This window comes from Saccopteryx leptura, chromosome 7 (assembly GCF_036850995.1).
Source record: "Saccopteryx leptura isolate mSacLep1 chromosome 7, mSacLep1_pri_phased_curated, whole genome shotgun sequence".
In the NCBI taxonomy this organism is placed as follows: domain Eukaryota; kingdom Metazoa; phylum Chordata; class Mammalia; order Chiroptera; family Emballonuridae; genus Saccopteryx; species Saccopteryx leptura.
In genome coordinates this window covers 1,108,064-1,123,233 of record NC_089509.1, presented here as the reverse complement: position 1 = coordinate 1,123,233, position 15,170 = coordinate 1,108,064, and the positions used below count along the sequence as shown (strand labels likewise).

General features: G+C 46.2%; 1 protein-coding gene across 1 annotated transcript in view; it reads left to right on the top strand.

Moving 5' to 3' along the window:
* Window positions 1-15,170, top strand: part of MYO7B (myosin VIIB) — a 90,110-nt gene that overhangs the window by 28,620 nt on the left and 46,320 nt on the right. Inside the window, exons 10-14 of the mRNA XM_066345420.1 lie at window positions 1,399-1,475; window positions 2,809-2,928; window positions 3,211-3,353; window positions 6,244-6,454; window positions 7,130-7,265. Coding sequence (XP_066201517.1) covers window positions 1,399-1,475; window positions 2,809-2,928; window positions 3,211-3,353; window positions 6,244-6,454; window positions 7,130-7,265 — 687 coding nt within the window. The remainder of the gene's footprint in view (window positions 1-1,398; window positions 1,476-2,808; window positions 2,929-3,210; window positions 3,354-6,243; window positions 6,455-7,129; window positions 7,266-15,170) is intronic.

Sequence of the window (15,170 nt, the reverse complement as noted above, 5' to 3'; positions counted from 1 at the left end):
TAGTCTACCTTGAACTGGAGTCCTGAAAAAAAGGAGAAAATTAATGAGGCCTAGGCAGTATTTGAAGAGTTTATGGCTGGCTCTAGAACTCAGAGACACATCAGTTCACAGAGCATAGGAAGCAGAAAGACGCTTTAATAAACTGTCCTGGAGTAATTAGGTGTCCATGGGGAAAACATGAACTTAGACCACTGTCTCACACCCTATGAGGAAATCTACTCCAAGTGAGTTGTAACAGCTGACCATGTAATCTACCAACTAAACTGGGTACTTCTACAAATGCAAGGTGGGTGTGACAAGCAGAGGCATTGGGACATGGAAGAGAGTTCTAAATGTGACATTGAGAGAATGAAGCCAGCCACAAAGACTGCAGACTTTTTATATCACACTTACACAGGACTTAAAAACAGGTAAAACTAAACACTATTCAGGGACTAATATGTAGGTAGTAAAAAAAAGAAAAAACAAGGAAGTGGTCATCATAAAAGTTAGGAAGGTGGTTTTCTCTGCAGAGAGAAGCAAGGTCCTTGCAGGAAAGGATCATGCTAACCTAACTTCAGGTGTTGATGAGGCTCTGTGTTTTCACTAGTAGTGGTTACACAGTGCTGACTTAATAATTATTCATTGTAGCATGCCTTCCAGTCTTACGTACTTTTTAATCTGTATGCTTTAAATTTTTTTATTGATTGATTGATTTTAGAGAGAAAGGAAGGGAGACAGAGAGAGAGAGAGAGAGAGAGAGAGAGAGAGAGAGAAAGCAAAACATCAATTTGTTGTTCCACTTATTCATGCATTCATTGGTTGATACCCTAACTGGGGATCGAACCCACAACCTTGGCATATTGGGATGACACTCTAACCTTTGGAGCTACCTGGATCAAGGCTTTATCTGTATGCTTTATTGTACAATTTTTTAAAGTTAAAAAAATACAGAAAAAAACACCCCCTCCTGATACCATCCTGGCAACCCTAAGGTGGAGGTCAACTCAAAGAGAAGGAACTTGGGAGGCCAACCAGGCTGGGCCTGGCTCACAATGGTATTCTGTTAACGTCTGCTTATTTGACTTAATAAACTTGGAAATACCGAGGCTTCTATGGACAGCAGAGTGGGTTGAAGGGGACTAATAACTCATCTCCTTCCTTAATAGACACTCCCTCCCCAATCTACCAGGCTTCTCCTTGCAAACAAGACCAAACTTCTTCAAACTTTCTTTTGACCCCAGGCCCTGATTTGAGCAGAGCAGGAAGCAGAACCACCTGAGGACACTGGTTCTGGAGAAGGGCTTGGGGGAGGCAGTGTCACAGAGACCAGGGCTGCCCCAGGCCACGCCTTACTGGCCTCCCCTTCTGGTCACTTCGGGATGCTTTGCCACTCAGAGTTAATACTTCTTCCTGCAGCTGCAGTCTTTGAGAACCTGGATTCCTCCGATGTGATGGAGACTCCCACCTTTCCCATCGTGGTGAAGTTACTGGAGGTAACCTGGTGTTGTGTCTGCCAGCTTCTTGTCTGTGAGGAGGTCACAGGGGCCTGGGCTGATGAACCCCTGATCCTGACTCTCGTCACCCATCCTGATGCCTGCTCCTGCTTCCCACCCATGTCCTAGGCTCTCACTCAGCCCCTGCACCCTTCTGTGCATCATGGCCCTGGGGGTGGGGTCCAGAGCAAAGCATTGTGAGCTGACCTCTGATGCAGCAGCAAAATGATGTCTCACTCGCCACCCCACTGCTCCCCAGGCTCTCCTGCTCAGCCACCCAACCCAGTGACCTATACTGTGGACCTTCCCAGCTCACATCACACATCCTTGCTCACAGCCTCATCCCTATGGCTTCCTCATGAGCCACGCTATTCTGGGAAAGTGAGGTGTGCTCACACCACTGGCCTTCAGGATATTCCAGAGAAAAATAGAGATTCCACTAAGAGGAAAAATTACAGGCATGGGCAGGGACATGTCTGCATAAGGGACAGTATGACGTTCTCCAATCATACCCTGTTGACCGTTCTGGTGGGAAATTAATAGGATCAGAAGCAAAAAGAAAGAAAGAAAGAGTGAGAGTAAGGGAGAGGGAGAGAAAGAGAGAGAGAGAGAGAGAGAGAAAAGAAGGAAGTACAGAAGGAAGGAAGGAAGGAAGGAAGGAAGGAAGGAAGGAAGGAAGGAAGGAAGGAAGGAAGGAAGGGAGGGAAGGAGGGAAGGAGGGAGGGGAGGAGAGAGGGAGGGAAGGAGGCAGGAAGAAAAAAAAGAAAGAAAAGGGAAGAAAAAGCAGTCACATTAGGCACATCGTAGGGCTCACATTCTTCATTTGGAGCAGGCTTCTTAGAACTTTGGGGTTTTGCCAGCTGGGTCTTCCTTGCATGGTTGGGGCCTGGCCCATCCAGATCCCTTCTGCTCCTTCAGATGTTCAAACTACCTCTAAGAGTAGCTTTGGTTGGGACATATCCAGATGTCAATGGCCTGGTCTCAAAGCCCACCCTGCCCATTTCTTAACAAGCTCTACCTGGTGCAGCTAGCCTCTTTCTGAGCCCCAAGGGTTCCAGCACAGGGCTAGTCAGCCAAGCAGCCAGTATGCTCAGGGTCCACTCAATTTGTGCATCCCTCCTGAGTGCTCTGATTCCTCAGTGCTCAGACTGACCTCTGCCGAGGCCCACCCACGGCACTGACGCTGGTCCCCATCTGGCCTGGCCCTAGTCATGAACATCTTTCACTTTCTGACCTTAGGTGTAGGTGTTTGTCATGAGAGAAAACAGAGCACAAACAAGTCAGAGTCCCGGAACTGGGCCGTGCCTCACCAGCTGTCCACCTACCTTCCCAGGTGAAGCACCAGGCCCTGCGGGACTGTCTGACTAAGCATTCCATCCTCATCTGCGGGGAATTTGTCACCAGGCCTCTGAACATTGCCCAGGCTGCCGACCGGAGGGATGCCTTTGTCAAGGTACAGAGCTACAGAACGGGCAGCTACCTATTGGACGTGGCTTCCTGCCTTGTTGGTGGCAAGCAGGACAGAGCAGAGATAGCTGATCAAGTCCTGATTCTGCCAGTCACTGGCCTTCTAGCCTCTCTGGGCTTGGCTTCCTGCTTTTACAGTAAGGGATGGTATCCTTCAACGGGTCTGCGAGACCCAGTGTGTGTGTGGCCTTTCTAGGTGAACTTGGAGAAAAGGACAGCCTTCCTCCTGTGCTTCAAAGCCCATTGGCCATACCTCATGTCTCCGCAGGGCATCTACGCGCACCTCTTCCTGTGGATTGTCAAGAAGATCAATGCTGCGATTTTCACCCCTCCTGCTCAGGACCCCAAACACGTGCAAAGGTCCATCGGACTCCTGGACATATTTGGCTTTGAAAATTTCCAGAACAATAGGTATGAAGATCTTAGTTTACCTGCTTCAGAAAATGGAAGATAAGTTTAACTCCTACCTGACCAAGGACTCTCACTTACAAGCACAGGTGCTAGCATGAGTGCACTCGGAAGGCCCGCAGTCTGTGCATTCCCTCAGCACCCACAGCATGACTAGAGAAGGCCCCATAGCTAAAAGCATCCAGAGAGCCATGCTATGGCCCTGGCATCTATCCCCCTCTTGAGCCACATACTCTCCTCATGAATCTGAGTGAGTTATCAGGTAAAGTTAGGGTGAAAATGGAAATCAATATCACTGATTGTCTGCATCTTTAGGTTGTATGTTATACTAGATATTAGGAGGCAGGTGGGAGATTTGTGAGACACCCTTGCTTGTTTAGTTTGGTGGGGGTAAAGCAAGGCAGGACACCTCTTGGCTGGTGTCCCAACACTCCTGAATGCAGGTTGACAAGCTGACCAAGAGATAGGTGAGGAAAGTGATACTCAGTGGAGACTGTGATGAAGGCCAGTGGTGAGGGGAGACAGGGTGCTGAGGGAGCCAAGCCATGGAGCCAAATAAAGATAATGGATATTCTGGCACATAGTAAAGTGCAGGAAGAGATCAAGTTAGGAGAGTGAGGAACTGGGACAATCTAGCTGACTCAGGTGAACCTGGCTCGTTAAAAGATTTGGCAGGACAAAGGCCTCTGGGCACTGTCAGAGGAGCCAAGGGTCTGGTCTGACCTTCACATGCCCCTGCCCAAAGCCCTGTCTCCACATGAAGTCTGAGAGGGCCCCTTGGTGAGCCAGGATTGTCAAGACACAAACCATTCCCAATGCAAGCACACTGGATAGCAGGCTCCCAGGACCAGCTATGCAAGTGGGACAGGCTGGCAGCACGGAACAGGCTGGCGGCACAGGACAGGCTGGTGATACGGGACAGGCTGGTGGCATGGGACAGGCTGGAGACACGGGACAGGCTGGAGACACGGGACAGGCTGGAGACACAGGACAGGCTGGTGATACGGGACAGGCTGGAGACACGGGACAGGCTGGAGACACGGGACAGGCTGGACACATGGGACAGGCTGGTGATACGGGACAGGCTGGTGATACGGGACAGGCTGGTGATACGGGACAGGCTGGACACATGGGACAGGCTGGACACACGGGACAGGCTGGTGATACGGGACAGGCTGGTGATATGGGACAGGCTGGAGACACGGGACAGGCTGGAGACATGGGACAGGCTGGTGATACGGGACAGGCTGGTGATACGGGACAGGCTGGTGATATGGGACAGGCTGGAGACACGGGACAGGCTGGAGACATGGGACAGGCTGGTGATACGGGACAGGCTGGTGATACGGGACAGGCTGGAGACACGGGACAGGCTGGAGACACGGGACAGGCTGGAGACACGGGACAGACTGGAGACATGGGACAGGCTGGTGATACGGGACAGGCTGGCAGAATTCGGCCCATGGGGATGGGAGTGATACAGTACAATAAAGTAAAAGAGACCGAGTCCTTGTTCTCTGTCTCCAGGAGGGACAACAAGCCAACAAAGCATGCCTTGCGAGCCTTGGAGGAGCACAAGAAGTTGATTGTAGGGGATACAAGGACCTCTACCTGAAGGAGCCACAGGCTGGGTTTGGGGAAGGGTTTCAGTCTGGGGCCTGGTGGGCTTCATAACCCAACACCCAGTCACTTACCCAGTCACACCTTTGGCAAACATCCACAGCCTTTTCCAAGCAGTGTGCTGGGTATGGAGAACACAGCTGACCTGTGTCCTCACCTCTTGGGTTAACAAACGTTAGACAACCAGTACAGGTATAATGAGGTTCTACATAGATCAGCATCCTGTCCTGAGGCAGAGCTGCCCAAGTGAGACCCGGGATGCGCTGACTGATCTGGGCAGTGAGGAAGAAATGGGGCGGAGGCAGCGGTCATGTGAAGACTCAGAGATGGGAAGAACTGGGTGCCTTCAGGGTGCTTAGAGAAGTCTAGTGTGGCTTGGAGCCACTGCCTGGGACAGAGGCAGGCTTCCCACTGTGTCACTGTCTGTCTGAATTCTGAAGGGGAGGGGGAGTGGAGGAGGGAGCTGGGATCTACATGTCAGAAAGCTTACTCTCGCCTCGAGTTGAGAAAGACCGAGGGCTATGGCTGAAGCTGTGGGTGGTGGGTCCCGTGCTCCAGGTGGTCAGTGAAGGTGACCTATACTAGGGCAGCTGCCATCGCAGTAAAAAGGAGTGAAGCGGTCAGGGTGCTATGTGGAAGAGAGCGTGGATCAGACTTTGGTGACTGCTTGGAAGAAGGGAGGAGACAGAGGGAGCTGTCAAGCATGACTCCTTGGTTTCTGACCTGAGTCAGGGGTGATGCACAGATGGACCATTTCCTGAGGTGGGGGACCAAGGAGGGAGAGCAGGTTAAAGGATCAGGGCGGGGGTCAGGAATATGTCTGGTTGATGCAGAGAAGGCCAGCGGTCAATACTGAGTCTCCAAGATCCCCTCTCATTCCAAGAACACTTGCCCATAGTGGCTACAAAACACGTGGTTTCTCAAGGATTATTTCCATGTCAAGATAGGCAGGCCTGACAGTGAAACTCGTAGGGGATTGGTAAGGAGCCAAAAACAGGGGATTGATGGCATGCCCTCCTCAATAAAAGCCTTCTTTTTTCTCTTACTCTGCTTGCCATGGGGTAATGAAGGTCAGATGATGGGCTAGAGGCAGAGGAAAGAGGGAGTATGTGTGTGTGTTTGCATGTGCACAGGGCTCTGTGTGAATGGGGACACACGTGGGCATACATGTGTGTGGCTCTGTGCAAATGGCTGGTGACCCATGGTTCAGAGCAGCTGCAGCAAGGGCAGAGCTGACCCTGCCCCACCACGGGTGCTGGTGCTGTCTCCACAGCTTCGAGCAGCTCTGCATCAACTTTGCCAATGAGCACCTGCAGCAGTTCTTCGTGCAGCATGTGTTCACCTTGGAGCAGGAGGAGTACCGCTCAGAAAACATCACCTGGGATTTCATCCACTACACCGACAACCGACCAACCTTGGACCTGCTGGCCTACAAGCCCATGAGCATCATCTCCCTCCTGGATGAGGAGAGCCGCTTCCCACAGGTGCATCCCTGGTACTCCAACTCTCTGATTGAGACCCCACCTGTATGTCTCCTCCTAGAGGTTAAAAACAGTAGCCCATGTGTTCTGGGGTTGCTGAAACCTCTGCTAGGAATTAGCAAACCAGCCCCAGCTCATCTCCCATCCGGACCTTTCCTTCAAGGCCAACGGCACCCCCACCCCGCCCCTGCAAGAGGGCTTCCTGATTCTGCCCTCAAACCCACTGCTCAGCAGAGCACACCCCCAAGAGCACACCCCCAAGAAATGGCTAAACACCTGTGGGCCAAGGGCTGCAGACAGTGCAAGAGAAGGAAAAGCATTCATGCTTGTCCTTAGGGAACTCTGCCTGTTCTTAGGGAGATAGACTCTCAAATGCAATCAGTCAGAGCTCTGAATCCAGAGGAGAGGAAGCCAGGGCTGGGGTACCTGGACAATCACAGGGAAGGCTGGAGCCAGAGAGATGGCCAAGGAGGTTGGCAGACCCTATATCTGCTCTAACTCTGCCCTCACTCGTTGTGACAAGTCACCAACCTTTGGGCATTAGTTTCTTGTCTGTAGAAAGGCCATCAATCATTCTGGGCTCAGTTGCTGCAGGCCCATGAGGCCTGTGGGCATGCCAGTTGACCTCCTTGTGGCTGGTCCTTGAAACCTCAGACCTTAGCATGTCTGCTTTTCCAGGGAACAGATTCCACTATGCTGCAAAAACTGACCAGCATCCATGCCAACAACAAGGCCTTCCTGCAGCCCAAGAACATCTATGATACCAGATTTGGCATTGCCCACTTTGCTGGTGAGGTGTACTACCAGACAGAAGGTAGGTGCATCTCCTCATTATGCCCTCTTCCTCCAAATCTGAGTCAGATTCCAGGAGGGCCATTGAAAGGAGGCTAAGAAGGTTAGGTCATTTTGCAGAGCTAGCATTGGGAAAGAGGAAACTGAATGGACCTGGCATGTTTTGTTTTGTTTGTAATCATTCTATCGAGATACAATTCACATACCATGCAATTCACCCATTTTAAGTACACAGTTCAATGGTTTTAAATATATTCACAGAGTTGCATAACTGTTTTAACAATTTAGAACATTTTCATCACCCCCAATGAAACCTCCCTATTAGCGTTCATCCCTCATTGCCCCCAAGCCTTCCCAGCACCCAGCAATACTCATTTTTCTCTTGATGGGTTTGCCTGTTCTGGACATTTTATATGAATGGAACCATACAATGTATGGTCTTTGTGGCTGGCTTCTTTTGCTTACCATCATGTTTTCAAGGATTACCCTTGTTGTACCTTGTGTCAGGACTTGGTTTCTTTATATTGCAGCATAATATTCCACTGTGAGAATACGTCACATTTTATTTGTCCCTTTATCAGTTGATGGGCACTTGAGTCATTCCTACTTTTTGGCTACTGTGAATAATGCTGCTAAAAACACTCCTCTACAAACATGTGGACATATGTTTTCACTTCTTTGAAGTATATACCTAGGAGGAAAATGTCCAGGTCATATGGTTTAATTTTTTGAGGACCCACCACACTGTTTTCCATTCCCATCAATAATGTATAAAGGTTCCAATTTCTCCAGATCCTCGTCAACACATTATTGTCTGCCTTTTGGTTGTAGCTGTCCTAGTGAGCTTAAAATCATGTCTCAGTGTGACTTTGATTTGTGTTACCCTGATGCCTAACGATGTTGAGTATCTTTTTCATGGGTTTATTGGCCATTTGTATATTCTCTTTGGCGAAATCTCTCTTTAAATCCTTTACCCATATTTTAATTGGGTTATCTTTTTATTATTAAGTTGTAAGAGTTTTTATGTATTCTGGCTATAACTACCATATCAGACATATAATTTGTAAATATTTTATTCTATGGGTGTTTTTCCACTTTCTTGATAGTGTTCTTTGAAGCACTCAAGCATTCATTTCGATGAATTTATCTGTTGTTTTTTTTGTTGTTGCTCGTGTTTTGTTATCAGATTTATAAACCCAGATTTACCCCTATGTTTCTTTCTAAGAGTTTTTTCAGTTTAGCTTTTACAGTTAGGTATTTTGATTCATTTTGAGTTAATTTTTGTATATGTTAAGATGGTGTTGAGCATGCTTTTGGTTGTAGAAACAAGGGCCTGGCATGGTTGACCCTGTGGTGTGCTTAGAAAAGCAGTCAGGTAGCTCACAAACATGGACAGGCAGCCGTGGTGTCAGTCTATGGCTTGTGTGGAGGAATGAGGACATGCTATGATCTGTGTAACTGGAAACGTGAAGTCACGCTGTTCAGTAGCAGAGACAGGCAGCACAACCCACTCTCGTCACCCCTACTCGGTGAGGGCTGTAACACGTCAGCTCCTGCTGTTGGCCCCTTCCTCTCACAGGTACCTGCTTTCCTACCCTGAACTCTCCCTCCCCAGGCCTCATGCCAGGCTGTGCCACTGGGCACAGAGCACTTCACTATAAGGTGGGCGACTTACAAAGGGGGGGTGGGGGTGGTAAGTCAGGTTGAGGTCGTGCAGTGTCGATCCTCAGAGCACAGGAATTGTAGCCCTTCATACAGTGCCAGGCCCTCATCCAGCCTGGGCTTGGAGAAGGAGCCTCCCCAGCACCTTTGCCATGGGATTCTGTGCCCTGCTTTAGAGTGAGTCCATCCTTGCCCATGATGAGAGTGGAGGGGTGGCATCCTCTCTCCCTCTATGTCTATGCCTGTGTTGGTCTGCCATGGCAAAGCTCCACAGATGGGTACATAAATTTATTCCTCACAGTCTGGAGGCTGCAAGTGCAAGATCATGGCGTCAGGAGGGTTGGTTCCTTCTGAAGGTTTTCTCCTCGTAGTTGGACTCTTCTTCTGGCATCTCTTTTGTCTCTGTGGGTCTTTGTTCCTGCTGAGACCAGCTCGGCACTGGGTGTGCACAAGAGGAAGGCACTTCAGGACTTAAGGAAAAAAAACACAGACACAACAGAATGAAAATATGGGTACAGGGGACTCCCAGCCTTTAGAACTGAGAGCCCAGATCTCTGCAGCCCCATCATATTTATTCGTTTCTTTACTCATCCAGCAGATTAGCAGAGCCTGGGTTAAATTAGCAGAGCATGGGTTCAGGTGCAGAGAAGGATGATTAACTAAAACCTTTCAGGTGTGCAGGAAATGGCACTAGGAATCAGCTGCTTCCTTTGAACAATCTTAGCAGTGCTTGCCGGGCAGCTTTCTGCTCCTGCAGGACTTGGCATTCCAACGTCTGCACCACAGACTTGTGTCAGGGCAGCATCCTAATCTCTGGCCCTTTTCCTACAGTGTCCTGATCTCTTCTTACAGGACACCAGTCTCATGAATCAGGACCCACCAGAATATCCTCCTATTAACTTACTTCTTTAATTACTGTATCTTCAGTCACATTCTGTGGCACTGGGAGTTAGGACTTCAACATATGGGTTTGTAATAATTGCCTCTCCCCAATTTCTGGAGGTTCAATCTTCAGTTTCTGGTCTAGCAGGACCTTCCAAAACCCCCAGAGTCAGGCTGGTGGAGGCCCTTGGGGCTCCCAGGTTCTCAGGGTCTCCTTAGTGAGCTACACATGTGCTTGCTTCCTAAACACGTCTGCTAGAGCTCACATTTGCTCACTCAGTACATGTTCACACATGCATACCCATAATACATGCTCATACACATACATGCTCACACATGTGCACACACATGCACACAAGGCTCTCACACAATGTTTACATGCTTGCACATAATGGACATATACATGCTCACACACATACACACATGCCCTCTCACACATACATACCCCCACTTGAAAATATACATTCATTTCCAAGACTGATACAGTTTAAACTCAAAACAAGGAGGGAAAAAACTTTCAAGGAACCCATAATCGATAAGTCACCTGAATGTTCTTAGAGCCAGTAAGTCAAATGGTGTTTTGTTGTTGTTGTTTTGTTTTTTTGACAGAGACAGAAAGAGAGTCAGAGAGAGGGACAAACAGGAAGGGAGAGAAATGAGAAGCATCAATTCTTTGTTGTGGCACCTTAGTTTTTTTACTGATTGCTTTCTCATATGTGCCTTGACCGCAAGGCTACTGCAGAGTGAGTGATCTCTTGCTCAAGCCAGTGACCTTGGGCTCAGGCCAGCGACCTTGAGCTTCAAGTCAGTGAACTTTGGGCTCAAGCTAGCGACAATGGGTTCAGGTCTATGATCCCACACTCAAGCCAGTGACCCCATGCTCAAGCTGGCGACCTAGGGGTTTCAAAACTGGGTCTTCTGCATCCCAGTCCGATGCTCTATCTGCTGCACCACCGCCTGGTCAAGTGGTGTTTAATTTTTTTCCTTCTCCCAGGAAACACAAATTAGTTATCATACTGTTTTTCAACCATTGGTCCTTGGACCAGTGCCAGCCTGCCAGAAATTTGTGCCAGTCCATGAAAGAGTTAACCACCCTTATGTTGTATGAAGATTATAGACCCATGATCTAAGTCAGGGGTCCCCAAACTACGGCCCCGCGGGCCACATGCGGCCCCCTGAGGCCATTTTTCCGGCCCCTGCCGCACTTCTGGAAGGGTACCTCTTTCATTGGTGGTCAGTGAGAGAAGCATAGTTCCCACTGAAATATTGGTCAGTTTGTTGATTTAAATTTACTTGTTCTTTATTTTAAATATTGTATTTGTTCTCGTTTTGTTTTTTTATTTTAAAATAAGATATGTGCAGTGTGCATAGGAATTTGTTCATAGTTTTTTTTATAGTCCGGCCCTCCAATGGTCTGAGGGACAGTGAACTGGCCCCCTGTGTAAAAAGTTTGGGGACCCCTGATCTAAGTGATTGCCACTTATCAGCCTGTACCATTGATGAAAATACTATTGAGGTTGTCTTAGATATCTTTGGAACTTGCAGGCTAATTTAAACAAGTTTTTGCACCGTGCAGAGCATTTACAAGTCATGCACAGCAGACAAAAAGCATTTGGACAAACGTGTAGTGTTCAACACATCTTACATGTAGCAGACACAAACCAAGTACCAGCTTGCACCATAATGCACTACCATGCGCAGTATGATAAAACTTTATTTGTTGTGTGTTTCTGTTTCCGGACCCTTTCTTCTCTCAAATAGTTGTGCATGTACTATCCTGTTTAGAACCTGTCCATATTGTTTTCAAATAAATTATTGTGTGTTTTAATATTGTGCTATAAATTTTAAATCCTACAAAACAGAAAGAAACAAGCAACAGACATTTTAACCTTCTTCAAAAGCAAAAACAATAGTCAAAAGAAAAGTAGCAATGACACTATAAGTAAACCAAGTACTCATGCCTCAAGTTTAAAAGAAACAGTAAAAAAGAAATGTGTTGATAATTTGGAAGGTGCAACAGAAACCAAAAATGAAAAGGAAACTTTGTTAGGCAATACGATGAGTATTTAAAATGTGGTTTCGCTGTAGCACCTGCTAGTGAATTATCACGGCCCTTGTGTGTAGGATGTTCTGAAATTCTGTCAAGTGATGCAATGAAACCTCCAAACTTACTCATCATTTGCATTTGAAACATTTTCATCTTATTGAGAAACCACTGGATTTTTTTAAAAGATTGCACAAACAAGTGAAAAGTCAGAAAATTCAAATGAAGGAAATGATGACTAGTGACAAATTACTGCTTCAAGCGTCTTATTTAGCTGCCCTTCAAATACTGAAAATGAAAAAAACCATTCACTGTTGGTGAAGAATTAGTAAAGACTTGCATTTTAAATGGCATTTGGGAAATTTTGTGTCCTTAAGCTGCACAAAAATTTGAGGCTATAGTGCTTTCAGACAATATCATTCAGAGAATTGTTGATGTGGCCAATGATATTTAAGAGCAAATTGTAGAGGGGATAAAGAAATTGAAGTATTTTGCCATTCAACTTGATGAATCAACTGACGTGAGTAACCATGCTGTTCGGCTTTGCTTAGTGAGGCATATTGATGATAAAGTCTTCAGGAAAGAACTGCTGTCTTGGTCTACCTGGTCAAACCACTAGTTCAGAGATATTTAATGCTCTTAATGAGTACTCTCAAATGGAGAACTTAGACTGCAGAAAGTATATCAGAATGTGTACTATTGGTGCTGTGATAATTGGACATCACTCAGGTAACTTCAAAAATAAAGCATGTTGTACATCCAGAAATGTTGTCCACACACTATATGATTCACCAGCAGCATTTAGTTTCAAAGAAACTTTCCCCTGAATTGAACACAGTGATGAATGACACAGTGAAGATCATTAATGATCGTAGTCAGGCTTTGAACTCCAGACTGTTCACGGCCCTATGTAAAAGCATAGATTCACAACCCCAACATCTTCTTCTCTATATGAAGGTGAAGTGGCTCTTAAGAGAAAGGGTTTTTTCAAGACTTTTCAAGCTGAGAGAAGAAGTGAGACAGTTTCTGCATGAGCAAATCTGCATCAGCAGGGCTTGTGTTGGATGAAGAATGGATGGCTAGGCTTGCATGTATGGCAGATATATTTAGCTTCTTCAGTGAACTAAATACTTTTCTTCAGGGGGTTAACATATACATTTTTACATTAAGAAATAAAATAAATGAGCCCTGGCCGGTTGGCTCAGTGGTAGAGTGTCGGCCTGGCGTGCAGAAGTCCCGGGTTCGATTCCCGGCCAGGGCACACAGGAGAAGCGCCCATCTGCTTCTCCATCCCTCCCCCTCTCCTTCCTCTCTGTCTCTCTCTTCCCCTCCTGCAGCGAGGCTCCATTGGAGCAAAGATGGCCCGGGCGCTGGGGATGGCTCCTTGGCCTCTGCCCCAGGCGCTAGAGTGGCTCTGGTCGCGACAGAGCGACGCCCCAGAGGGGCAGAGCATCGCCCCCTGGTGGGCAGAGCGTCGCCCCCTGGTGGGCATGCCGGGTGGATCCCGGTCGGGCGCATGCGGGAGTCTGTCTGACTGTCTATCCCCGTTTCCAGCTTCAGAAAAATACAAAAAAAAAAATAAAAAATAAAAAAAATTTTAAAAAAGAAATAAGATAAATGCATTAAAAAATCTTGTTCTTTGGAAAAGTTGAATTCAGGAAGAAAATGTGAAAATGTTTTCACTTTTCCAAGACTTTTTGATTGCTGCAGACATCAACCAGGAATTCATATTTAATATAAGTCAATATTTAAGAACTGTTAGTTCAAAACTTTGACCATCATTACTATGAAAATGAGGAGCCCTATAAAGATAACTTCTGGATCAATAACCCAGTCACGGGAGATATCAACTCCTGCTCCCTTAATCATTGCGAAAAAGAGAAACTGATAAATTTATCTTTTGACATCATTCTGGTGTCCAAACATAAAATGCAGTCATTGTCACAATTTTGGATATCACTGGAAAAAGACTACTCATCTCTTAGTTACAAAGCTATTAAACTTTTTTCTTTTTTTAAATTCTTCTTCTTATTATTATTTTTATTAATTTTACTAGGGTGACATCAATAAATCAGGGTACATATGTTCAAAGAAAACATGCCCAGGTTATCTTGTCGATCAATTATGTTGCATACCCATCACCCAAAGTCAGATTGTCCTCCGTCACCTTCTATCTAGTTTTCTTTGTGCCCCTCCCCCTCCCCCTCTCCCTCCCCCTCCCCTTGTAACCACCACACTCTTGTCAATGCCTCTCAGTCTTGTTTTTATGTCCCACCTATGTATGGAATAATGCAGTTCTTAGTTTTTTCTGATTTACTTATTTCACTCCGTATAATGTTATCAAGATCCCACCATTTTGTTGTAAATGATCCGATGTCATCATTTCTTATGGCTGAGTAGTATTCCATAGTGTATATGTGCCACATCTTATTTATCCAGTCGTCTATTGAAGGGCTTTTTGGTTGTTTCCATGTCTTGGCCACTGTGAACAATGCTGCAATGAACATGGGGCTGCATGTGTCTTTACGTATCAATGTTTCTGAGTTTTGGGGCTATATACCCAGTAGAGGGATTGCTGGGTCATAAGGTAGTTCTATTTTCAGTTTTTTGAGGAACCACCATACTTTCTTCTATAATGGTTGTACTACTTTACATTCTCACCAACAGTGAATGAGGGTTCCTTTTTATCCGCAGCCTCTCCAACATTTGCTATTTCCTGTCTTGTTGATAATAGCTAATCTAACAGGTGTGAGGTGGTATCTCATTGCAGTTTTGATTTGCATTTCTCTAATAACTAATAAAGATGAGCATCTTTTCATATATCTGTTGGCCATTTGTATTTCTTCCTGGGAGAAGTGTCTGTTCATGTCCTCTTCCCATCTTTTTATTGGATTGTTTGTTTGTTTGTTGTTGAGTTTTATGAGTTCTTTGTAAATTTTGGATATTAGGCCCTTATCTGAGCTATTGTTTGAAAATATCATTTCCCGTTTAGTTGGCTGTCTGTTTATTTTGTTGTCAGTTTCTCTTGCTGAGCAAAAACTTCTTAGTCTGATGTAGTCCCATTCATTTATCTTTGCCTTCACTTCCCTTGCCTTTGGAGTCAAATTCATAAAATGTTCTTTAAAACCCAGGTCCATGAGTTTAGTACCTATGTCTTCTTCTATGTACTCTATTGTTTCAGGTCTTATATTTAGGTCTTTGATCCATTTTGAATTAATTTTAGTACAAGGGGACAAACTGTAGTCAAGTTTTATTCTTTTCCATGTAGCTTTCCAGTTTTCCCAGCACCATGTATTGAAGAGGCTTTCTTTTCTCCATTGTGTGTTGTTGGCCCCTTTA